The 23,350-nt window shown below is 49.5% G+C and overlaps 10 protein-coding genes across 10 annotated transcripts; 7 read left to right on the forward strand and 3 right to left on the reverse strand.

Annotated features, from left to right (window-relative positions):
- Positions 1–672: 672 nt before the first annotated feature.
- FOIG_04748 (uncharacterized protein) lies at positions 673–1,905 on the forward strand (the record flags this gene model as incomplete). Its single annotated transcript, XM_031203046.1, has 2 exons — positions 673–778; positions 824–1,905. 2 exons carry the CDS (start codon positions 673–675, stop codon positions 1,903–1,905), a joined length of 1,188 nt encoding a protein of 395 aa, XP_031066625.1.
- A 255-nt stretch (positions 1,906–2,160) lies between these two features.
- FOIG_04749 (uncharacterized protein) lies at positions 2,161–2,418 on the reverse strand (the record flags this gene model as incomplete). The annotated part of the gene is made up of 2 exons (XM_031203047.1): positions 2,161–2,224; positions 2,285–2,418. 2 exons carry the CDS (start codon positions 2,416–2,418, stop codon positions 2,161–2,163), a joined length of 198 nt encoding a protein of 65 aa, XP_031066626.1.
- A 784-nt stretch (positions 2,419–3,202) lies between these two features.
- Positions 3,203–4,269, forward strand: FOIG_04750 (uncharacterized protein; the record flags this gene model as incomplete). The annotated part of the gene is made up of 3 exons (XM_031203048.1): positions 3,203–3,744; positions 3,789–4,064; positions 4,113–4,269. 3 exons carry the CDS (start codon positions 3,203–3,205, stop codon positions 4,222–4,224), a joined length of 930 nt encoding a protein of 309 aa, XP_031066627.1. The 3' UTR covers positions 4,225–4,269.
- A 308-nt stretch (positions 4,270–4,577) lies between these two features.
- FOIG_04751 (uncharacterized protein) lies at positions 4,578–4,910 on the forward strand (the record flags this gene model as incomplete). The annotated part of the gene is made up of 1 exon (XM_031203049.1): positions 4,578–4,910. The coding sequence occupies one exon, from the start codon at positions 4,578–4,580 to the stop codon at positions 4,908–4,910; it is 333 nt and encodes a 110-aa protein (XP_031066628.1).
- Positions 4,911–5,622: 712 nt separating this feature from the next.
- On the forward strand, positions 5,623–5,778 carry FOIG_04752 (uncharacterized protein; the record flags this gene model as incomplete). The annotated part of the gene is made up of 1 exon (XM_031203050.1): positions 5,623–5,778. The coding sequence occupies one exon, from the start codon at positions 5,623–5,625 to the stop codon at positions 5,776–5,778; it is 156 nt and encodes a 51-aa protein (XP_031066629.1).
- Positions 5,779–5,856: 78 nt separating this feature from the next.
- FOIG_04753 (uncharacterized protein) lies at positions 5,857–6,077 on the forward strand (the record flags this gene model as incomplete). Its single annotated transcript, XM_031203051.1, has 2 exons — positions 5,857–5,991; positions 6,036–6,077. The coding sequence occupies 2 exons, from the start codon at positions 5,857–5,859 to the stop codon at positions 6,075–6,077; spliced, it is 177 nt and encodes a 58-aa protein (XP_031066630.1).
- Positions 6,078–7,564: 1,487 nt separating this feature from the next.
- FOIG_04754 (uncharacterized protein) lies at positions 7,565–7,978 on the reverse strand (the record flags this gene model as incomplete). The annotated part of the gene is made up of 1 exon (XM_031203052.1): positions 7,565–7,978. One exon carries the CDS (start codon positions 7,976–7,978, stop codon positions 7,598–7,600), a length of 381 nt encoding a protein of 126 aa, XP_031066631.1. The 3' UTR covers positions 7,565–7,597.
- A 326-nt stretch (positions 7,979–8,304) lies between these two features.
- On the forward strand, positions 8,305–9,441 carry FOIG_04755 (uncharacterized protein; the record flags this gene model as incomplete). The annotated part of the gene is made up of 2 exons (XM_031203053.1): positions 8,305–8,323; positions 8,384–9,441. The coding sequence occupies 2 exons, from the start codon at positions 8,305–8,307 to the stop codon at positions 9,439–9,441; spliced, it is 1,077 nt and encodes a 358-aa protein (XP_031066632.1).
- Positions 9,442–11,050: 1,609 nt separating this feature from the next.
- FOIG_04756 (uncharacterized protein) lies at positions 11,051–14,260 on the reverse strand (the record flags this gene model as incomplete). Its single annotated transcript, XM_031203054.1, has 4 exons — positions 11,051–13,330; positions 13,374–13,445; positions 13,479–13,638; positions 13,686–14,260. The coding sequence occupies 4 exons, from the start codon at positions 14,258–14,260 to the stop codon at positions 11,051–11,053; spliced, it is 3,087 nt and encodes a 1,028-aa protein (XP_031066633.1).
- Positions 14,261–18,763: 4,503 nt separating this feature from the next.
- FOIG_04757 (uncharacterized protein) lies at positions 18,764–20,359 on the forward strand (the record flags this gene model as incomplete). Its single annotated transcript, XM_031203055.1, has 2 exons — positions 18,764–19,751; positions 19,785–20,359. The coding sequence occupies 2 exons, from the start codon at positions 18,764–18,766 to the stop codon at positions 20,357–20,359; spliced, it is 1,563 nt and encodes a 520-aa protein (XP_031066634.1).
- Between the last annotated feature and the right edge of the window lie 2,991 nt (positions 20,360–23,350).

Raw genomic sequence — 23,350 nt, forward strand, 5'->3', positions numbered from 1 at the left:
AGGGTTTGTTTGATAGTGACGACTGGCTGTCGGAGCTTTTACGCGAGGAGCCGAAGGTTGATGTCAACGTTGCCGTGGAACGCGTGGAAAGCTCGGCGTCCGTTGCCGAAGAGTTGACTTTGGATCCGTCACTGTTGACTCTTCCGACTTACACGAACTATCCCCGCAGTTACACTCAGACATTTGAACCTCATGATCTTCCGATGGGCCATGTCTTTCCAAATTTGACTCTGCAACAGAGTGTCTCCACAGAGGATGAGATACGATTCACGCCGAGCACCAACTCCATCCTGACTCCATCGGGGTCAAGTGCACATTCTCAAAGTCCTCCAAGGGCAGTGAATACGAGTCAGAAACGCAAGCCGCGATCAGACCGTAAACCAGATCGATCAGACGTTCTCACTACAGATCTTGTAAGTGACGCGAATAATTGTTGTTCTAACTAACATTTCAGGCCCCCAAAACCGAGTACAAACACGATCAGGGCGGTAACCTTCAGGGCGTATTCACCGTGTCCGGACTGAATACTAGGGTTAGAGGTCCGTTCACTGAAGAAGCTCGAAAGGCTACTGCGATTGCAAGAAAGAGAGGCGTTTGTGAAAAGTGCCGGGGAATGAAAGTTCGAGTAAGTTAACTGGCATTTGCTGAACGATACTGACTGGGTAGTGCATAATGCCAGAGAATCCCTATGAACCATGTCTCAGATGCTCAAGACTGACGATTCTGAAACGTCCATGCATCAGAGTTAATCTTCACGAGCTTCCACTGCACCGACTGGGTAAGTGTCTGCGCCGGTTGTTGACCAAGCAAGCTAACCCTTCAGGCTCTACACGCGACAACAAGCTGTACGAATGGCTGTCCATCAAGGATGTCATGAACGCAAGCCTAAACATCGACCTCGATCGACATACAATCAAGCTGACACAAGGATTCGACTGTGAGGTTGAGGTCACTGTGTCAAAGTTTCAACCTCTACCTGGTGACAAAACTTCATATCCCTGGAGAGACTCTGCAGGGAATCAACGAATGCTCGAGTTGCCGCACTACTACATTGCCGACATGGACAGCCATCAGAGGGTCATTGATGAGTACAACCAGAAATCGTACAAGGTGTATATTCAGAGACTTCTCAAAGGGAAGAGTCCGCTGATGATTTGGACGCTCCAAGAGGCGATCCGGTTCTCGGAAACTCATCAGAGCTCCCTTGTCAAGGATAGTCTTCGGCTTTGGGCTGGAAGTCGGCTAACTGAGCTTCCATGGATGATCTGCGGCGAACATACCCTCAGTCAGATTCCAGTTCAAGATCTCGAATGCCCCCGCAGTGGTACGATACCGATTCCTCCGATCATGGACACGCAAATGGACCATCTTGTCATCAAAAACATCATGACTCCTCTACGACAAAGGATACTCGCCGGCCTACAAGCCAAGATCATGGAGAGGAAGCGTGAGAATTGGTACGAGATTTATCTGACCACTTTCGTGCTTCTCAGTAACATGGAGCGTCAATTTGCTCAGGTTCTGTACATAATCGACTGGTATGGAATGGAGAGCCGATTTGGCACAAGAGGAAACTCTTCCGTCAGCGAGTCCTTCATCCACTCGTGCAAAACGCTCCTAGCATTCTTTCACTATGCTGGTGGAAGTCATAAGCCACTAGCGCTGGACTGGAAGGGTCCGAAAGCGCCTCTTGGGATCATGACACATCAGCAGGTTGAGTATTTAGACAAGACTCAGAAGCAGATTGGTCGCGAAGGGGAGAAATTAATGGGTTTGAAGACGGAGTCGATTTACGAGAGGGATATGTATTGGTGTCATCAGTTGTTGTTTGGAGATTGCAAGGTGGATGAGCAGAATGATAGGGAGATTGATGAACTCAAGGAGCAGGACTACATCTTTCACTAAGACAGCTTGTGAGCTTGAAGGAGGATGTTTGGAGAAGGAAACGAGTCAAGGATGACCTGTATGGTATTATTAATGGGCGGCTATTATTGTGACAAACTCTGGACTGCTATGGACTCTGATTCTATGAAGAAGTCCACCATGTTTTCAACCCAGACCACGCGCTCGTCTAATGAAGTAGCCCCTTGTTCCCCCATAAAGACACATCGATATTCTTCCATGATCTCAAAACGAATAAGGAAAGTAGAGCACATGACCTCAGAGTACTCTGACAGACTTCGGTAGGGACTCGGTTAACCACCGGCTGCTCACTTCTTGTTTCCTGCATTGTGTGTCAGCCATTAGCGTCGCTTCAGCTTAAGATGACCATTTTCGCACTTACCTCCGTACTCCAGTTGTATCCTCTGGATTCAATTCGATGTCAACCCATACGCTGACCTCATACAGCGCGGAGGCGCACCTTCCTGATGTCCCCTTGAACAGGCGGGAGTCCACATGGCGATTAAGCTTAAACATCGATGACCAATGACAGACGGCGTGTCGTCCAAAAAGGGAATATGTACTGATGGTGAGGGACTCTGTAGGTAGGAAGATGTCAGTGTTGGTTCGACAAGAATACGAATGACTAACCTCGAGAGAAGAGGCAAAGAACATCAGCCTCCGACTGGTAGGGATTTGACGCAAAGATACAGGCCTCCATCCCAGCGATCTTGGCACCTGATGAAAACAGCAGTGCCCAAGTATTCGTGACTAGAAGGCGTCATGGGGTTGACGGCAAAGCCTATACTGGAAACTGGCACAACGCACTCACAGTACCAGCTCGCCAGTCTCCAGATCATTGCCCGCGTTGGTGGTTCGTCGCATTTGAGTGTGATTCATTAAAACACGGTTGAATTCATCTGGAATGTCGGGAAATATCTTGTGAAAGATTCTCTTGCATCCCCAATCCTCACGGACACGATCTGCCAGCAGTTCATTTGAGCCACTGATTTGAGCCCCCATGGAGCCTCCCTCAGGGCTCGGCGCGTGCCACTCTCCGTCATTACTACCACCGAGGGTCGTGTTGGTGTATCGTGTCTGGAATTCACCGTCGGCATCCACGACGCGGGTGATCTCGCAACACGCGCCACGAGGGATAGGCTGTCGGTAGGTCTCGTTTCTATTGATAAGGTCTGATTTATAGGAGCTGCCGCAGAATTGACAACAGTTATCGGGAATATAATCGGGAACAGGATAGTCTTGCACGTTGTCTTCAGAACTGCTCTCGACAGTAAGGAGCGAAGAAGTCTGGTTTGTCTCCATGCAGAAGACTACCAAGTTTACGGGACAAACCATCATCGTGACGGGATCCAATGTCGGGCTCGGCCTCGAAGCGGCTCGCCATTTCGTGCGACTCGATGCTTCCAAGGTCATACTGGCTGTCCGAACCATAAAGAAGGGCGAGGCGGCAGCAGCTTCCATCGAGGAGACCACCGGCCACAAGGGCGTCGTGGAGGTATGGGAGCTGGACCTGTGTAAGTCTGAGTCGGTTCAGAAATTCGCCAGCCGAGTGGACACGCTCGACCGACTGGATGTCTTTATGGCCAACGCTGGCATCATGGCCAAGACATTCACCAAGGTCGAGGGCAATGAGAGCCAGATTACGGTCAACGTTATCAACACGATGCTTCTCGGCATCATGGTGCTCCCTGCACTGAGGGCCTCGGCCATCAAGTACAACAAGCCCGGTGTGCTATCTTTCACTGGTTCCTTTGTACACTATGTCACCGAATTCCCAGAGCGCAACGCTCCCAACATCTTTGAGGACCTAGCGGACGAGGGCAAGGCTAGAATGGCCGACCGGTATGTATTAAACCCGAGACAGGCGCAAAGGCTAATGTAACTAGATACAACGTCTCCAAAATGATGGAGCTTCTTGCAGTTCGCGAGCTCGCCACCAAGATGACCGAGTCAAAGAAGGACGGCCAAGTGATTATCTCTGTCGCCAATCCCGGCTGGGTAAAAGCAAATATGGGCAGCGGAGAAAAGTCCGGACTGTTTACAGCCTTTGGTCGACGGTTCATCGCAAGGGAGACGGAAGTTGGGAGTCGTACTCTGGTTCATGCAGCCGAGGGAGACCCGGAGACTCATGGGCAGTATCTTTCCGACTGCGAGATTGGAGAGTAAGTGATCTTCCCTGCCAGTGAGTTTCAGAAGACTAACATGAACAGAGTCTCGAGTTTTGTCTATAGTGATGCAGGTGCCAAAGCACAGAAGAAAGTCTGGGGGGAGCTGTCTGTTATATTAGAGCGAATAGAGCCAGGTGTCATGTCGAGTATTTAAAGTTGGGATTGGGATGTGGGTAGGCACAAATCGAAATAATCTAGGGAGGGCATCGACATGAGTCAACGCATCGTGGTTTCGTGTCGATGCTCTAGGGTCCGTTGAATCGTGTAGTTAGTAGGGGTGTCGCCCTGCACTATTTGACACTGCCGGGCATGCTGAGTGCAATCTACACGTGACAAGCAGTGAATCAGAGCAAAATGGCGACTCATCAAAGTGTTTCTTCCTTCTCCCAAATTTTCTTTATTCATTCTTTCTGCTCTTCACCTTTCACATCAACATCACAAGTAACTTGATGGACATATTTATACAATCACTGATATTTACGTTTCAGGTCCCAAGTACCAGACACCATGTCAATGCAGCAAAGCTCCGGGACTCCCAATGTCGGACAGCAGTCCCAAATGTCCAGTTCAAATGGGCAACGAGCTGAAGACACCATTAGAGAGTGCGAAATGCAGTTTGAGGCTGCGCTGTCCAAGCTTCGCCAAAGCCGGTCGGAAGCTATTATTACCGGCAAAAAGCTCGCATACTACGAGACTTCGTTCAATAATCTTCAGAAGGTGTTCAGAGCCATGAAGAAGGAGAAGGAAGAGCAGGAGAAGGAACTTAACGACCTGAAACAGGCATACGGAGAGCTTCTTGTTGAGTACCGCCGCGTGCAATTGCAAAACCAAGCTCGATGAACTCTGGCAAGCTTTCGGTAGGTACCTCTCTGCAATTCAATGCGATATTAGCTAACGTGATGAAGCATACTAAGACTTGGCGGTATGGACCAAAGCTGAAATCGGAAGCTGGAAGGGAATTGCAGCGGTGAGGTTAGCCAGGTAGCTAAAGGCTCTTTGATAAAGACTCGTGTCGCTTGTGAAACGTTCATTCGATGGGTGCTTGTATTAACCAGAAGCAGCTTCATTACTGTTCCTCGTCGGTGACGTGACGGATGCCAGAAATTCGGCCACTTGACTCAAATTCTACGCCACAGCTTCAGAAACCGACCTTGTCTTGTTGACTGTACCTTCAGAACGTTTAGGCAAACTTATGTATTTCGCGGATACTGTCTCCTCCTCGAGCTCAGCCCAAACCGAATCAGTCTGAATTGGATTCCAGTGGGCGTAGGTAAGGAATAATCTCAACGGATCAAACGTTAGGGTTCATCCAGGACCATCTGTCCTGCCGCTGCCAGACCATTGCCGACCCGATGCTATGACGAAAGGCAACATACTGCACAAAACTAGGCTCAGACCACCGCCAGATGTCATCCTTCATCTTCCATCATTTTGATCCTTATTCTCTTGGAATCGTCTCGCACCTCGAAATATCCTCGCCTTTCTACCAAGAACACTCAGTTTAGTTCACAGGCTCTCTATAGTTCGCCGCTAACTTGTCAAAGCGACCAAAATGCCTTTTCTCAGCGACGAGGAGCTCCGTTCTATCGTCGACCGCATCCGATACCTCGAAATGGCGATCGAGGAGGCGAAGACCCTGGCCGCGGCCCTTGAATCCAACCTGATCGCTGCCACCAAGAAACCCGATCCCGTCGTTGGCAATGCCTAAAGAGTCGCCAGCCTTGGCACTGACAGTCTTCGCGGCTTGATTACTGCCAACCTCAAGACAGGCGAATCGGACATCACCATGATCGAGAATGAGAAAGGTCGCTTCATGAAGCTGACGATGGGCCCTATCCTGATTCCAGCTTCTGAGTTTGCCGACAAGTTCTCCCAGGACACTGAGTCTCTGTGGGCCGCCAACGGACCTAATGCTACCAAAGTACGTTGGCTGCTTTCTTCTGATGCCCAATCTAACGTTGCAAGGCTTCCACCACCTCTACCACCGATGACAAGGGCACCAAGTAATGCGCAATCCGATCCAAAGTTTGTCTGACAGCGCAGAGACATAGATGGCAAGATGGGTGTTGTTGGGTGTTTAGAGAAAGCTTGCTAGACAGTCCGATCACAAACGCGAAGAATTCTGGACGAAAGGGGCCGCCGCTGGGATCAGCCTCTATCGCCTTTTCCTACCGCCACAGCCAAAGATCCGTCAGTTCTATACGAGCCAACGTCGATATCTTAGCACATTCCCCCAACTAGAACCCTTCCGTATTACCAAGGTGAGCGTGTCACTGGGCTAACAATGTGTTCGCGCTCAGTCTCGAAGAAGAGCCACGATTAACCCATGAGGAGATGGAGAAACAATTGTGCTAACTTATCACGAAGCACAGTTGCAACCCGCGCAAGCATACTCGCCACTTACTCATTCGTATGCATCGTTCACTTCAGACCCGTTCACCCCCGAGACACAGATTGTAGCTTCATCCATCCACCGCCCTGCTCATCTGTCCCTTAATCTTGAAGGATCTCGTGTATGTGCTTCAGAACCCCCACTCATCCATGGACACATCCGCCTACCTCCTTGCCACACAACAAGAGTCGCGGTACCTATTGTATATCCCTCACAAACGCCAAGTGAACAAGTCCAAGGTCGTCGGAAGCCACAGTTTTGCCTCAAAGCGTCATATCGCGATTCATGTGTCGCGGCCCTGTTCAAATGGCAGTTTGAGATACACGACAACGCTGGTATGCACTCGCCTCTCCCGGCTCCATGCTGCTTCGTGGGCACCGGGCAATCACACCACAGCATTCCGAGCCTCGGTAGGTCGTCTATGGATAGAACGCGACTTTGAAGGAGGTCTCCAGTACGTGGCTGATTGAGAGAAGAGCTTCGGAGAGTCAGACAGCGTCACCCATCCCACCACGTAATGGCAGGTCGCTCTTTCCATATACAACAGTCACGATGGACACATTCCTGATTTGGCCATCACGTCTTTGGTCATTGGCTGTCCAACAATAAGCATAACCTGGTCACACGTGGCACTCGCTCGGCAGTTGGAAGGTGCGACAGCAACCCCGAGTATGTTCAAGAATGTGCCTATTCCGCGATCGTGGCAACAGTTCCGACGCTACCACAACATGAAAAGTCTTGTCACCATCGCTTCCCCGTGCAAAATGGAGCTCTTTGTACATTTCATCACCCCAACATTGATCTCAGTAAAAGAAAATATATCAGAGTCCATCTGTTGCCAATAAAGACTGCTTGGGACGTAGGTGAAAGGTACCATGATGACATTGTAGTATTCTCTCTTGCTCTCTCTGTCTACTACCACTCATGCCGTTAAACCGGGAAATACCTGTAAACCAAAGTACATCAGTTGCTGTTCATTTGAACTGATATAAAGCTTACCGTTTCGTGTCTTCCTCCCAGCAACCTCGTCCCATGGATGGGCGACTTGTCTCAAGGTGTCGCCGTACGACTGACCCGAACCTCCAAGCGACAGCAGCAATCTCACCGCGTCGCTTACTCGTCCCGGTTACACCTCTCAGAATCCCGCAAACAGATCGTGGAGGCGTTTCTCAAGGCCATCCTTTTCCTTCTGAACGAGGTTGCGCTCCATTTTGACATTGTCTCTTTCCTTGCGCATGTCTTCAAACGCCTTCTTCAGGTCTTGATTCGCTTTGATAAGCTCCTCATTCGACTTCTTCAAGTCCTTGTACGATTTGTTCCTCTTTATGGACACCTGTCGTAGGTTCTCGCTTGATGACTTCCAGTATGTCGCCATCTTTTCAGCCATAAGACGTTGCTGGCGGGCTTGTTCGAGTTCGGACTGGAGGGACTCCAGTTTCTGCTTGCCTTGTTCAACAATGTCGAGGGGAGGTTGCGCAGAGATGGGCTGCTCTCCAGAGTTGGACTGCGGGGACATGGTGTCTGGGATCGGGTACGTAGCTGCAACATAAATGTCAGCATCTGTATGAAGGGACTCATGGGATTACTTACTTGTGATATTGGTGTGAAGGTGGGTTGAAAATGGCAGAGAGAAGAAGAGAAGATTCAGCGGCAACTGAAGAAGAGTCCAAGGCGTCCCCACTTCACTTTGATTCACAGCTTACCTAATGTGCATTGACGACTTGTGTAACCCCAACCGTGCCCGCCGTCATCGGCCGGTGCCTACAGCAGGTGCTGGATTCTGTCCTCCCTTCTACAAGCAACAACACATGTCGTCTCTAAATTTACAGTCCCAGTACCAAAATGAGTCACAATCAATCCTGTAAGTATGGCAATTGTTACCGTCACTTTCATAAAGCGCTTTCGAAAGCTAACCGTTCAGCGTCCAACGACAACGAATTCGACATGATAGCCGTAGCAACTGTGGCTGCTCAGTTGGCTTTAGATATCCGCGGTCCACCTCCACAGGACATGATGCGTTTCGTGGTCCCACGTCGAACGAACAGGAGCATCGAGCCTTCACCTATTGACCGAGAGTGTATGAGGCTTTGGAACGGCTCGCAGACCAAGCGAGACTTTGACGCTTTCAATACAGCAGTGGACACAGACGCCTCAGAGGGTTTGAAGACTGTCTGCAGAGTCTGCATCCGCGTGTTCTGGACCACACCGCATGAGATGTTGTCCTTTGAGAACAAACTGCGCTATCGCCCGACCCCACCACCAGGCATGGAGGCGTCTCATGTGGTTTTCACGCCAAAGTTCAGCCGCCTGTTTGCAGAACTGGCTGTTCACCCATGCTGGCAGGGTCTCCCGTACCTGTTGATCATGGCCATACAGTACACTGTCAAGGTTCGTTTTGACAGCCGTACACCATGGCCGTTTGGAGTTGCTGCGGAGTTGATCGAGTGCCCTGCCCTCAAAGCACTCGATGAGTTGTTCTATGAACACGAAGATGGGCCTATGGCTACTGCGAGTGTCCACGAGATGCATATACAGGCCAGGGAGGCTCAAACGGAAGCTCCTCCGTCAGAATTCTCAGATTTTCTTGTCTACCTGGGACAGATAGCCAGAATGTCACCCAGTTCTGATTACAGTCAAACTTACCTTGGTCATCCAACATTGCCAGTCACCACCAAGGATCTACAGATCCTGACAACGGCGGTGACACATTTCCACTGGGACAATGTTGACTGGACAGAAACTCCAGGGAAGGTCTTTGAAGCTTTTGAGCGCAAAGGGGGGCTGTCTGATGACCAATACCCTCGAAACAATCGAGAGCTGAAGACTTTTGTTCGTCGATGTCTTGTTGGCAATTACCAGAAAGTTGCAATGTGGAGAGATATGGTTGGAGTCACGAATCCTCCTGGTGAGACGCCTTCCGACAATGAGGTGCTGGCTGGCGATGAGTCTGAGTTTGAGTCTGGGTTTGAGAGTGATTGAGAGGGCGATAGTGTTCGGCTGTGGATGTTACGGAACGATGAGTCGAGGTTTGGGAGAGAATGAGTACGGACGCAATTTGGAATTACAATCGTGCTGTATGGAATAAGACAATTATTAGCATTAACATGGGAAACATGACTGAAATGTCAGCTTGACCAAATTCGACGCTTTGAAAAAATAGTATGCGGTATTAGTTTTACATCACGGTAAGAAGACCAAAGGTGTAGGGAGAACAATTGTTTGCTGCGCTTATATGTTTCCTCCAATTAATATCCCGCTTTTCCACCATCACCGTACTGTGACAGGTTTTTCCTACAATGTGACGAACAATATCTCCCGCGAGGCACCTGAATCCACCCTCTTCATGCTGACGCCTCCTCCAAGCCACTGCAAACATCCCTACGAAAATGACCGAAGACTGGTCCGCTTCTCACTCCCCCCCTGACACGAGACCGCTTCTTGAGCCGCGCGGAGCACGTAATATTCGGAATCCAGCCAAAGATAGCGCTAGAGCTTGCCGGTGACTGCTTAAACTCAGGCGGAGCATTCGACATTTCCGCGCCGCCCGATCTTAGGTGCAAACTTTGATCAAGCCCGACAATCGTTACAACAACCCCAATCAACACCATCTTCGCCGCTGGAAATCAATCTGCGCCTCTCCCGAACCCAAGATAAGCATGCCTCGACTGCAGAGATGGTGTCTCAGCCACCAAGATCGCCGCCCCCGGCTCCCTGTTCGGTATAGCTCGGCTGGCTCACCACGCTCCTCGTTCCCAGATCTAATCCCAGTCGGAAGAGACTTCAGTACAACACCACGTGTTCTTCACCGCGAAACGCGCGTCTATTGCCGCGTCCAATAGCAGGAGGCTTGGCGTCCGAATTGGGGAATTCTCTCCAATTGCCAGGATGAGGAAGGCTCGGCCGACCCATGACCCTGCTTCTCGAACAAACCATTGCTAATCCCTTTTGGATGAGGCATAGGGCTCAATCACGGTTAGTAAATGATAGGGTTGGAACTCTAGTTGCTAAAAGAATCATATGGTGGATTACAAGAATGAAAGACTTGAAATGGGAATTTGGTAGAGCCGGAGGAGAGTAAGACCATCACAAGGGCCAACATACGTCCATCGTATCAGTAATCACTTCCTGGACGGGTCAATTAATGTCAGTGTGGTTGATGTCGTGGTTACGCTCTTGATTGATTCAAGCGGTCTTGGGTGGCTTCATTTCTACAGTAGTTCAATAAATCATGTCGGGTGTTTCTCCTCACGACTCAAAATCTCCATTTTTCATTGAATGAGCCGAAATGGCCACAGTGCCTTGGCTAGGTTGGCGGTACGAATAGTCCATGTTGAATCATGATCGTCAGGTCAGTGCCCAGTCCATCATGGTGAATTGAGATATGAAAGCGATATCACAAACTATTCCGAGACAGCCGGAAGAAACAAACTACTACACTACCAGCTATGGTCCCTTAGTGATCATAGATTTAATGCACAGAAGCCAGTGTCTTCATATCAATATTTACCAAACGCTGTCGCTCGTCCCAGCAATCAACAAACTGCCGCCCCCATCCACAATGACATCGTCCAGTCCTCTGCTCGAATTTCTACCCAAGGAACTCGGGTTGCCTGTTCAGCTTCTTCCACTCCTTGTCAGGATCGATCTCTGGGTTACCATGTAGAGTCACGACCCGCCTGCTGGCCCGAATGGTGCGAAGGACATTGTCAATCATTGTGGAGTCAGGCTTCTGAAGCCCATCATCAGCCTTGTCTTCTTCTTGCAGATCTGAGAATCTGATGTTCGTGGTGTCAATATCTCCGAAGATTAGGAGACTTGACTTTTGCCGAGTCAGTGCGACGTTGAGACTTCTCTGTTCTGCAACAAACGATGGCCCGGTTTCGCGGGTGACGCACAGGGCCAGAACCACAATCTGAGCTTCCCGGCCTTGGAACGTGTTGACAGTTGAAGGTGTAACATCTTTGAGTCTATCGTCCTCTCTGAATCGCTTCCTGATCGCCGCAAGGTTTGCTCGGTAGTAAGTGATCACGGCAATGTCGGCGGGGTTGAGCGAGAGCTTTTCGATCATCTTAACCAGAAGTTCAGCGATCAGATCGGCTTGTCGGGGATTGAATCGCGTCGCCTTGTGAGGGTAGTTCCTGCAGGGGCAATTGAGACAATTGAAGAAGACGGGGTCTATGCGATGCGCACCGGCTGACGGAATGTGATGCTCAAGTCGTAGGTAGTTCTCAACTTGCGTTCCGATTGGAAAGTTCTGCAATTGGCAGTACGGGCTGTACTCAAAATGGGGGAGCAGATGTCGGTAAGCTGTCCTCAGAGAGAGGTCAAAGAGACCTTGTGCCATTCGGTGTTGACGGTAGAGATTGAACACTGGCCAGCCGAGATGAATGAACAAATGGAACCAAGAGATTCGGTAGAAGCCGGCAAATCTGTTGGTCGGAAACATCTTTTCCTCCGGTGTTTTGTCGCGTCTGTCCTTTCCAGTATGGAGCAACTCCATCGCCGTCGGCAGTACCGGTGCGAGCTGCTTGGTATCCCCGAACATGATCATAGGTCGAGGTGTATTGCCGAGAACCAACAAGCCGTCGGAGCAGAACAATGTGGCAGCCTCATCAAAGATGACGCCACGAGCCACTTCGGAGTTATATGATCTGTACAGGAAAGAGTTGGATGTCGCAGGTGTTGTAGCCACGACGTTGGAGCATTTGATAACCAAGCCCATCAGATTGCGTAAGGGTTTCTGGTAAGTGCCGGTCGAGTACTTTGTGCGCTTCTTTGGGTCGACCTCTTCTGCAAGCTTCAAAAGTCCTGCAAACTCGGAAATGTTGGGATCCTTCACGGCCCCAGGGATCAAAAGCTCCTTGAGTTTCTGGTGAAGCTCCCAAAGCTCGCTGTTGTCACTGGGGGTCAATTGGGGGACAGCGCTGGATCCCAGAACTCGCAGTGTCCACCAGCACAAAGAGTTCTTGAACCTCCAAGCAGACGAGCTTCGAGGACCAGGCTTGAATCGCAGCCCAGTCAGAGCTCGGAGACACTTGTCCTGCTCATCTTTGATCCTGTACCCCCGGACAACCATCAGCTGGTTGGCGGAAATACCATCTTCGGTGAGCTTCTTGATGATAGATTTGGCGAGGGTGTCGATGCGGTCGAGGATATTGTCGGTTGCTTCGTTTGAAGCGGCGCTCACGTAAACGTGCTTGATTGTCTGATTAAGGCACATGAGAACTGTGATGGCCGAGGCAAGGGTTGACTTTCCAGTACCAGCAGGTCCGGAAACAATTCCGAGGCCGAAATGAAGCTTGCTGAAATATTGCTGGACCTTTCCTCGGTCACCTTCAAAGACAAAGCCAAGACAGGTGTCTCGAATCTCAACGGGCATATCTTTGAAGAGGTCGAACGGAGTCAAGTCGATGTTTGAGCCGGAATGATGAAGGTTCCAGAGTCCGTTGCCGATCAACAGTTCATTGAAGATGGCCTTCTTGTTGAGGGCGAGAGTGTCTTGCTGCATGGTGGGCCATACCTTGGCGTCGCTCAGTCGATTGATGGCCTGCACACGAAGCTCTTCCCCATACGCGTTCGACTCGCAGATAAGCTTGACATGATCCCGTTCCAGCTCCTCGTTGACTTGTTCGTATTTGTCGTGGGCGATGGGCGAGAAGTCGTGTTCGTCGCCTGTATCTGGGCGCAGCAAGACCAGCGGAATTCGATCGTACGAATCAATGTCCTTTGGGAGTTCCGAGTCACCATAAATCACTGGCGACGCGTCCCAGGTAACTAGCTGTCGGGACCGGTTCGGCAGGAACTCGACTTGCAGCTTGGTGAAGGACCCCTTCAAGGCACGGTGGACAGCACGCCAATGCCGGTTTTCCTTAACATGTTAGCTTGAGCCATAGGCTGGGAGATGTACTCACGAATTCGTCTCGGGAGGGTTCCAGTAGACACAGAAACCTGGCCGCATGTTGGAGGGGTTCGTTGCCAATCTTCTAGATAAGCGCCGGCATCTCAACATCGTTGACATGTTCCAGGTCGTGATGAAAGTCCCAAACATCTTGAACGTGGATCTGGGTCCAAGCAGTGTCTCTTTCGTTTTGGTCTTTGAAGCGCATCGTTTCGGGGAAGAGCATGCCTCTGAGTTTAGGGATTTGTCTGTTGTATCGCACCCAGTTCCATCTGTGACTGCACATGTTAGCTGTAGCCTAAGGGAGGAGACAATGGAGACTTACTCAGTACCGTATCCGTATTCGCTACGTTGGTGCCGATCATTGATACCCTTGATCATGTTGTCGAGGTCATTTTCGCTGGCCTTTACGAGGAGAGTAAAGTTGCGCGTCTTCAGGATTTCTGACAATGGCGCGACCCCAGCGATTGGAGTATGCTTGTTCACCCAATCATCAACAGTCGCGTTCGCTCCATGAAATGGAAGGCCAAAGCCAATGACAGTGGTGTTGAAATGAGGCGAGATCTGCAGATTAACAAGTCGATATTCGCTCAATTCACCATCGAGGCCTGATAGTAGTTCGTTTTGCCTCACAGTGAGTTCCTGGTGAGTCGTAGTGAAACCTCGTGGGGGCAGCTCGATGGTGATATGATACAGGGCCGAGTCTGTGGTTGCAAGATCGGCGGAATACCAACTCCAGATGCTACGATCTGGGTTGCGAGGGAACGAAATTCGAATCCCTTTGGTGTTCAGACTGATAATGAAGTTGCTCGATGAGCGAAGATGAACCAGTTTCGGGGTTCCCTCATCAGTAACCTCGCGGATGATGAGGTTACAGAGGATTTGGCGAGGAGAGGCCATCTTTGTGCCCGCGGCTCAGGCGGGAAGAAAGAGAGAGAATGTTGTTGAAGAAGCCTTGTGATGAATGAGAGAAGGCCTGTTGATCAAGAGGTGAGAGGGAGGGCTGCAGGCAAAAAGAAGCGGGGTATTCGAGGTTACACGAGGACAACACACATCGAGAGGGATCAAGCGTCAGTGGATGACGCTAGCCTCCTTGGGTTTGATGGAAGGTCGGGCAGTCTTCACAGTGAGCAAGACATCCGGTCTCAGAAAGATCAAAAGACCCAAGACAGTCCATCTCAACCCAGTATTAGATACTGAGCTTTCTGAGTGCACTCGAGCAATTTCAAAAGCGCTGGCAACTGAATCAGTCGATACTATGCTAGAAATATCTAAATTGACTAATCGTAGCAGAAATTCTCAGTCACATCAGCCTTCGACATGCTTCCTCGAGGTGTATGCCTTTGCTGGTGGGGTTGATAAAAAATGGGAGCGCGGAAAAAGGTACGTACCTAAGAATCAAATCTGGAACGACCTAAACAGACGGTATATCCACTAACAATCACTGTAGTCCACTGCAGTCCACTGAAAGCGTCCGTCACAGCAGCCCGGTAGGTACCTCCACTTAGCTGGCCAGGGCCGATCAAAATTCGGAGCGCGGAACATGGTACGTACCTAGGCTCAAAAAACCCAAAATCCACCAACAGGCGCTAAATCCACTAATAATCACTGATGTCTACTGAAGTCCACTGAAAGCAGGTCCGTCAAAACAGCCCGAACCCCGGTCACCTAAAAACGGAGGTGGCCCTGTGATTGGTCCTTCAAATTGGATCACCCGGCGAGCTTCAATCCCGCCCTGGACAAGTCGAACAGCGCTCATCAAACGGGGCGTGCCATCTCACCACCCAAGATACAACTTTATCACGTACAAACATTCAAGTCAGTCAGATAGATAATGACGAGTATCATCTTACTGAAATCACAAATGTTTCATCATTTCACATTATCATAAATCATTTGCCGGATTCCCGCGTCGGTCTTGTAATCTCTCCTTGAAATCACTGGTTCCGGCTGAGTGAAACAGGACGAGTGCCAAGTTGAGGCGTCTTGTCCCACGGCCTTCTCGGGTTGACTATTCTGTAGTTGAATCTCACATGGTCTCACCACTTTTCATTTGTCGTGACAAGCATAAGAAGCCTGCCATTGGGGGCGTTGCTGTGGTTGGGTGTCCGCGAATGTGCTTCAGTTGACTGTGTCACGAGCTATGTGTAGTCCCCCAAGGCACTAATAGCATGGTCCAGCTCTTGATGTCCCCATTCATGGGTCCTAACCAATGATCAAGCATGTGTCGTCTCAATCAGGCAATATCCAAACGCTAATCGTCGAGAACCCACAATTGAACCTTGCAAGTCTCGGTGATGTTGCGCTACCCTGGAGACTCCAGCGCCTCACATTAAACCCAATTATGACGGTTTCGGATGCTGGGAAAGATGCCAACTCACTTGAATTGCTGTTAGTCACCAACTTTCACATCCGGGGAGAGGCCCATGTAACAAGGAGGGTGAACTTCACTAAAAATATTGGTGTCATTCCTCGAGAACATCCAACAAGCCACTTTAGGAGTGACTCCGAAGAACACGCGACAACACCTTCAGTTTCATTAAAAAAGTGTTACACAAATCTCGCTAAATTCCTCTAGCAGTTTTCCGCGTTCTCCAGAGCATGGTGTTACACAGATCGGAGCGGGGTAGTCTGTTTACCCGCTGAGGTCCAACCTCGTTGGATTCTGCTTCTTCACCATGACCAATCCAGGTTGACCAAGGTTTTCATCGCGGCCTACCTTCTGGTCCTCGCTCCTATCTCGACTGTCTCGAAGTCATTTACCGTCTGTCCGCCAACGAGGACTGTTTCCCTCGCATCATCCCTACGCTACCCGCCAAAGTCTACGTTGTCGGAGTCATGGTTCATTTCAGACGGACTGACTCAGAACAGGCAAGTTTCGCTTGTTTTCCAAGCAGGTGGCCGTATTTGACCGTTGAGTTCATGGCTGACAGTATTATTAGAAACCATCATACCGCCATGCTTTGAACGACCGCCTCTGCGCATCGCCACGAAAGACGCCAATGTAGTCGAATGTCCCTATCTATCGCACCACAATTACAAGCCGACTCACCGATACACGAGAAGACTCAATGAGTCTACAAGTGGATATCCTTGAACGCTATCACAAGTGTATCACTCCACGAACCTACTCTAATAGGACTTTCTGAGTTTATTGGAGCGAGTTGGCCGCTACCTTGCAGTCTCGCTGGTCTATTACGACTCTCGATGATCGCAATTGAAAGTGACTGGTTTGTCACCCCACTCGAAGTAAATACGAGCGCCTGATATCAACCGAGAGTCTCTCCGATGAACCATTACACTCAAAACATTTATACTTTACTAGAAGCTGACAGGGATGATACCGTGGAAGATGACACGAGCAGAACACCTATCAACACGCAGGCAGTGTGACCTATTGGCAAGTCACGAATATTGATAGAGGATATCTCTAGCCCCATCAACTGTTTGTGAGTGAAGTTCCTCCCTCGTCACGAAACTGACCTTGTTCAGCGGCGTCACGAGCGAGATCGAGGCTTAAAGGCAAGCAACGAAATGCCACGCGACGCCCGTGTCCGACCTGTGAGGATTCACCCAACTCTGAGTTCTATTCAACAACACCATTAACTTGCTGCTCCAAGACCACAGGAACCAAACTCATATTTCCGGAGACGCGAATCTGTACAGAGAACGGACCTCGTCGCTGGATTCTTTCCTCCGTATCGATTGGGAGCCTTGAAGAGGGGGATCGTGTCTACGAGGCCACGGACGACACTGGTGATGGTGATGATGGAACGAATGTTGGCATGTAATCAAGAGTGATGATGCCCCTTTATGTGAAGACTATGAATCATTCGGGGGCTTGCGATATCTTAACCTCTGCTAACACTTCAGCTTCTAGGACTCCACCATATCTCAACACCGTCTACTCGAACCGTCTCCGCCCCCGACGCCTCATTTGCAAGTGTTTCGATCAATTCACTTTCTCGAAAAGGCCACCGCCGTATCCATCTCTGATTGCGACATCTTGCCTCCCGACCTTACCAACGTGGAGGGTTTCCGAGGAGTCAATCACCCGGATCGCTCGGTTTCTGATAAGAGTTACTCAAGAGAGTGGAGCCTTTTCAGAAGGTTCCTCGCCGAAGTTGGGGATGGCTTCGTGTCCGGAGGAGCAATTCGAGGATCACCGACAAGACGCCCATGGGCTCAGAAACAGAGTGGCTGAAACCGTTCAAGGCCCGTGTCCATCGACGGCCAAACTCAAGTCAGTCAACTCTATGCCACGCTATCCTTGGCTCTATACTCCCAATTCCCATCAGCAATCCAGATGCGCTCCCAATCATTATTCTACACTGCGCCAGCCTCCCGTGACAGAACCGTCTGTCCCGAGCGCGACCGCCGCTCTCAGCTTCAACATCATACCACGGTCAAGGCAACTGATTCCCGATGAGATGAAAGAGCAACGACACGGCACGTCTCCGACTGTGTTATTAAGGGATGGGCACGGAAAGTGCCAAAACGTAACGAGGTGGCTGAAAGCTAAGCCCTTCAAGTTGAAGCCAAGCTAGACGTTGATATCACTGGAGGATATTTGCGTCCAAGACATGTCGAAGGTCTGAAGGATTTAGTCTATAAGTATGAGGACAGGATACGAGTACAGAAACTATAGTTTTGATGTGGTCTGACCGTGGCTCAAGGCAATGAGTCAAATTTATCATGACCTGATGCTTTCTCGCTTCAAATTCGCTGCGTTCAAGTTGTGCATAAAATTGTCTATTATCCCTGGAAGACCGATTGATGAGTAACTGTTGGGCTACAGGACCTTATGCTGGTCACCCCCTGTAACCTCTCAAAGTTCACTGGTGACCGAGTCTTGTTTTGATTGTGTCGAGGCATCGTCCGAATCTCAGGAAGAGGCCCGGAATCAGCAGTGGTGCTCTTCAACCACACATTTCCGTTGAAAGTATTGAGCCTTTATGTATCTTAATACTGTTTTGAATGCCTCCGTGGTTGAATGTAACTGTTCTTTCCATGATACGTGTCTCATAAGCGTCGCATTGATCTCCGCGTAACCACCTATGAGATTTAGACTCTAAAGGGATTCATTATATATATTACTGAACCTATACTTCTGTTCTTTACTCAACTCTGTAGCTGTAAATTCGATTGTCTAAGTCAAGCAAAGCTACACAGACATCCTTCCGTGATTCATGAACAAGACTTGTGAGGCATTGAGTCACTCAGAAGCAAACTGCGCTTGGACCACCTGAGCTCGCTTAATTCTCGAGCTTTCACATTCTCCATTCTTCTCCCAAACCTCTGCACTTGTATTCGAGTAAGCGTTCAAGCTCAACAACGTTATGTGTCTCGCGTCAACTGACATTTCATAGAAACTGTCTAGGCTTTGAGAATACCACCATCAACATGAATGCAGCAAGCAACGACTCACAGGCGGCCAGGAGGCCAGGAGGACTTTTGGCGGCCGAGATTGATGAAAGTCTTGTGCCCATCATCGAGGCGATACTGCAACGACATCGCGCGGTCACCCTCGACACAATAACCGATATCCTGCAAGACGAAGAGCCTCTCCATGACGATTGGGACCAGGCCGCAGAGGATATGATCGAGGACCAGTGGCAAAAGTCGGAACGCAAGAAGTCATCTGATCACGTTGGTACGCGGAGAACCAATGATGACCCTTTGCGAGAACTCTGGCGTGTCTGTGTCCGGTTCTTTAGGCAAGCTCCTCCGATCTTGCTCTCGTCGTACAATCGGTTACAGTTTGTTCCAAAGAGGAACAGAAGCATCCTTTCATATCACCTTTTCACCAACGAAGGCTGCAAGGCCATTTCAGACCTCGTCGTTCACACAGTCTGGCAGCAGGACCACCGCCCATTCGTCCATACTCTGATATATGCCGCCAATTGTCGCGTTGGCGGCAGGACCAACTTTCGCTGGCTTCCCTTTCCTGACGCGCCTTGCCCAGTTCTACGGTCACTAAGTGCAACACTGCAGTCATTCGACGACGACGAGCTGCCGAAGACGATACACAAGCTCCACATTGACGCAAGGAACGCCGCCATCGAAGAGAGGGAGGAGCCCAGTGTCTTTTCCGACTTGATGTACGGTATTGGTGAAAGCACCACCGTCGAGAAGTTCCCGTCGAAGCATGAGCTGGACCTGTTACGACACAACATCATTCCATTTCGAATAACAGATGTGGAGTGTATCCAGAAGACGATCGACGCGTTTGCCTATTCCGATGAGCGCGTGAGCTATTCCGTGAAAGCCGTAGCCGATGCTTTCAGGCTGTTGAAGAGGGACGAAGTGCCCACCAGGGACCAACTTCGTGAGCTTGATGCTCGAGCATGCAAACAGATGCTCAGGATCGTTGCCAGGCCCGGTATCCACGGTACTCTGAGTCTCTCTCCTGACTAGTTCCCAGACAGAGAGCAGCCAGCCAGCCGATCAGGCCCATCCACAGGAGACACCGAACGAGTGGCTAGTCGATCTCGCAGCCCTCCCCCGTCTCCTGATATTTCTGATGCGATTATTCGATCCCGCCACCGATCACATTCCGACAGAGACTCGCCTCCTACCTCTCCCCAGAGATCGGTCAGACCGCGCCGTGGACAAGCCACTTCTTCTGCTCAAGTTGCCCGGTACAGCACTTCCTCCCGTTCCACCGAAATCTCTCATCGAAGGAGTCAACGCGATCCAAGTACATTGATGGAGCAGCTTGCGTCGGCTGGACCTGGCTCTATTCAACACGAACGGGATCGCGCCCCTCATGTAGGAGCCCAAGATCGTTTTATCGAGGAGCTGAAATCCAGCGTTGAGTCTCAGAAGACTGAGATTCAGAACTTGTCGAAACGGTTGACTGAGACAGACGGCAAGGTTGAGAGGCATGAGAGTCTCATCAGAAGTCTTCAGGAAGAGAACCGGGTCTTCAAGCAGCAACTGACTCGGTATGTCACAGGCACTGAGAGCGACTCCCCTTCACAACACAGCGAAGCTTAATGCATGCACTCTCTCGTTGGGCCATCTGTATCTAGGCAAGCTGGTACGCGGGATTTAACTCTAGAGGGGCATCACTGAGAGACTGCTGCAGATGATTACTAGTCAGGGGATGGAGGTTCAGATGGGAAGAACAAAACGGACAACAGAGTTACATCAATTGAACAGAATCTCTTGGGCAACAACATTGTGAAGTAGACTTGCCGTAGACATCCCACTTCTACATCACGAGCCTGGGTTATTTAAAACGCTCGACAAATTACACCGACCTATTCTGCTCTTGACGCAATATCACCTCACCAAAGCCACGTCTCTGTTCCCACCGAGGGAATGTCTCTCTCTGCCTTTGATCTAATCACCTGGAGGCGAAAACATGGTCTTTCGCGGACAGAGAATATCGGAGAGATTCCGAATTGACGAACTCACGGATAGGAAAATGAAGAGGTTCCTCAAAGCCTTCTTGCTACACGAGCTCAGCTGCAAGACTATCAAGGCGGTCCCTCATCAGGAATCCGCAAGCCGACGGCGGCGCCAGGAAGATCTCGACCCGTTATCCCGTTATCCCGTTATCCCGAAACTCCCGTGTCCCTTTTCCGACATTGAAGCCACCGAAGCATTCATGCTTAAGCTTGTTCGCTGTATGGGGTTAAATTCGCCCAGTACTGTAATGGCAGGCTTCCAAATATCCGTTCTGATTCATCTCTTGGGCCCGGGCTTATATTCCCCGATATTCTCTACCTCGATCCAGCTTCCTATTTGTATGATCTTGGTTTACCTCCTCACAATAGAGTGCTACTGCTAATGGAGTTTTCTAAAAATGGCCTTGGCCTTCTTGTCAAGTTTCTTGGCTAAGATCTTTGTGATACCCTTCAAAGGAGACCTCGCTGGAGTGCATCGAGGACTTATGGAACTCGCCACACCACAAAGGACTTTGTTGGCATGCCATCCCGAAGCCTCCATCGTATCAAAGACGAAGCGCCCATGTACCAGCACTTTAGGAAACAGCTCTTATTTACACTCGATCTCCAGCAAAAGATATTTGAACAGCGCGCCTGGATATTCTGTGATGATGGTCGGCTGTACCCTTTGGAAATTACCGTTCCTCACTTCCCGTCAGAAAGATTCCTCGAGGATGAACCTGAGAACATGGGCTGGTTCGAAGGGTTGGGAACACTTCGGTGTCATTCTCAAGAGTGGCACGGTAACTACCAAAAGAGCATAGAGTTGGAAGTGGCTCAGGGCTGATAAGCACCCGAAATTAGATGCCATGTCCGACCATCGTCCAAAACCGGGCATTCTTCGAAGGTATTATGGCACCGCCCCGTCTGAAAAGACAATGAGACCATGACTGTGAGAAACAAGATGAGAAACCACAAAGAGTACAGCAACCATACAATTAACGTGGAACTCAATGGCTGTCGAGAGTGTAGTCTTAGCTTAGGTGTTCGGAACGAATGCTGTCGAGATCGGAGTTGGGGCGCATTTCTTGATGAGCATTCACAGCCAGTAGGTACTGAACCATCCATTTATCGAACCTGACTACAGGCACCTTAAATCTAACCTTTTATATGGGATGATGTGAAGCCGCATTAACATCACCCACGGTGCGTGACGTTTGACGTGCAACAGCATGATCATCGTGTTCTAATTCCGGCCTCCAGTGTGTTGTTATTTACAGCATTGAAGGTATCAGCACAGCTAAAGTATCCAACCATATGTCATCAAGTCGAGCTAGCTCCTTTTCATCGTACCCGTCAACGCGAATAATCACAGTCTTTGTATTCTGATCGTTCTGAACAGCACGCTCGACAAATGTGGCTTACACCACATACCCTTGATGATACCGACCTTGAACCTTTCGTGAGTCGATACAATCTGAGAACGTTTCGGATTGAAAACAATCCAATGTGTGACTTCATACCCAAGGGTTTCCTCACGGAAGATACGACGGACTATCTTACTGAATATAGAATCAATACTGCTGTTTTTGTAGACGTTCTTCGGGTCGCCGTTACTGTAAGCTGTTCATAGACAAATTATGCCTCCGGAATGCATCGGCTGCGTTCCCCTTTTGCATGCTAGCAGGAGCTTCACTCGATATGTTCAAGGCCAGAAGCTTTATCGAGGGTCCTGGACTCATGAAGCCTACATAAAGGAACTCTGGAAATCTAGACAATTGCACTACATAGAGTAGACAACATATTTCGAAGTATTACGGTATATACAGACTCGCATCTAACACAGTCTGTTCCCCTGACATTTTTGTTTGTATATTGACTACAACACTGAACATTTGAAATCTTTAAATACTCATACACAAAGCTGAGAGCAAAAATTGGCTGTAGTTTTGCATATAGAATTTGCTGCTTAACTTTCTGTAACTCTGACATCCCTTCTAGACCCTTATCTCCAAGTCACTCCCTCCTATGCTTAACATCAATGACCATCTGATGATAGCTCTTTCAGAGATATCGAAAATCAGATGTTCAGCGTGCGGTTGTCATGTCGAGTCAAGTTCAAGAACAGAACGACGAATCATCATTTAACGTGCAGTTGTGGATGAACAGGCGTTTCCACTGGGCGGGCACGGACACGTTACGCCAAGTTCACGGACCAACAATTACTGCTGCTCATTCGTCATATCCCCAAACGCGGTATTACGAGAAAGTAGGATCTTAACCCCTATTCCAAACCGCTTCTTATCTATTCGTTACTTTAGAGTTGATTTGGCCAAACTAAATGACAGCAGTATCAGTCGGGTATTGAAGTCATTCAATACCCGCGAGTCTCTGTTCCAAATCTTCCGTTCATCGAAGATTCTTGTTCAATCGACTCGAGAGCTACGAAAGCACAAGACTTTCAGTTATGTTATCTCGCCTCTCCCTCAGTCAGATATAAAGAATTTCCATTAAATAGGCCGCAGATATGTGTAATTAGCTACCTAACGGTTATTTCGCCGCGTATAAACTCATCTAAAAGTGCCTAAAGGTGTGA

Source organism: Fusarium odoratissimum, assembly GCF_000260195.1.
Source record: "Fusarium odoratissimum NRRL 54006 unplaced genomic scaffold supercont1.6, whole genome shotgun sequence".
Taxonomy (NCBI): domain Eukaryota; kingdom Fungi; phylum Ascomycota; class Sordariomycetes; order Hypocreales; family Nectriaceae; genus Fusarium; species Fusarium odoratissimum.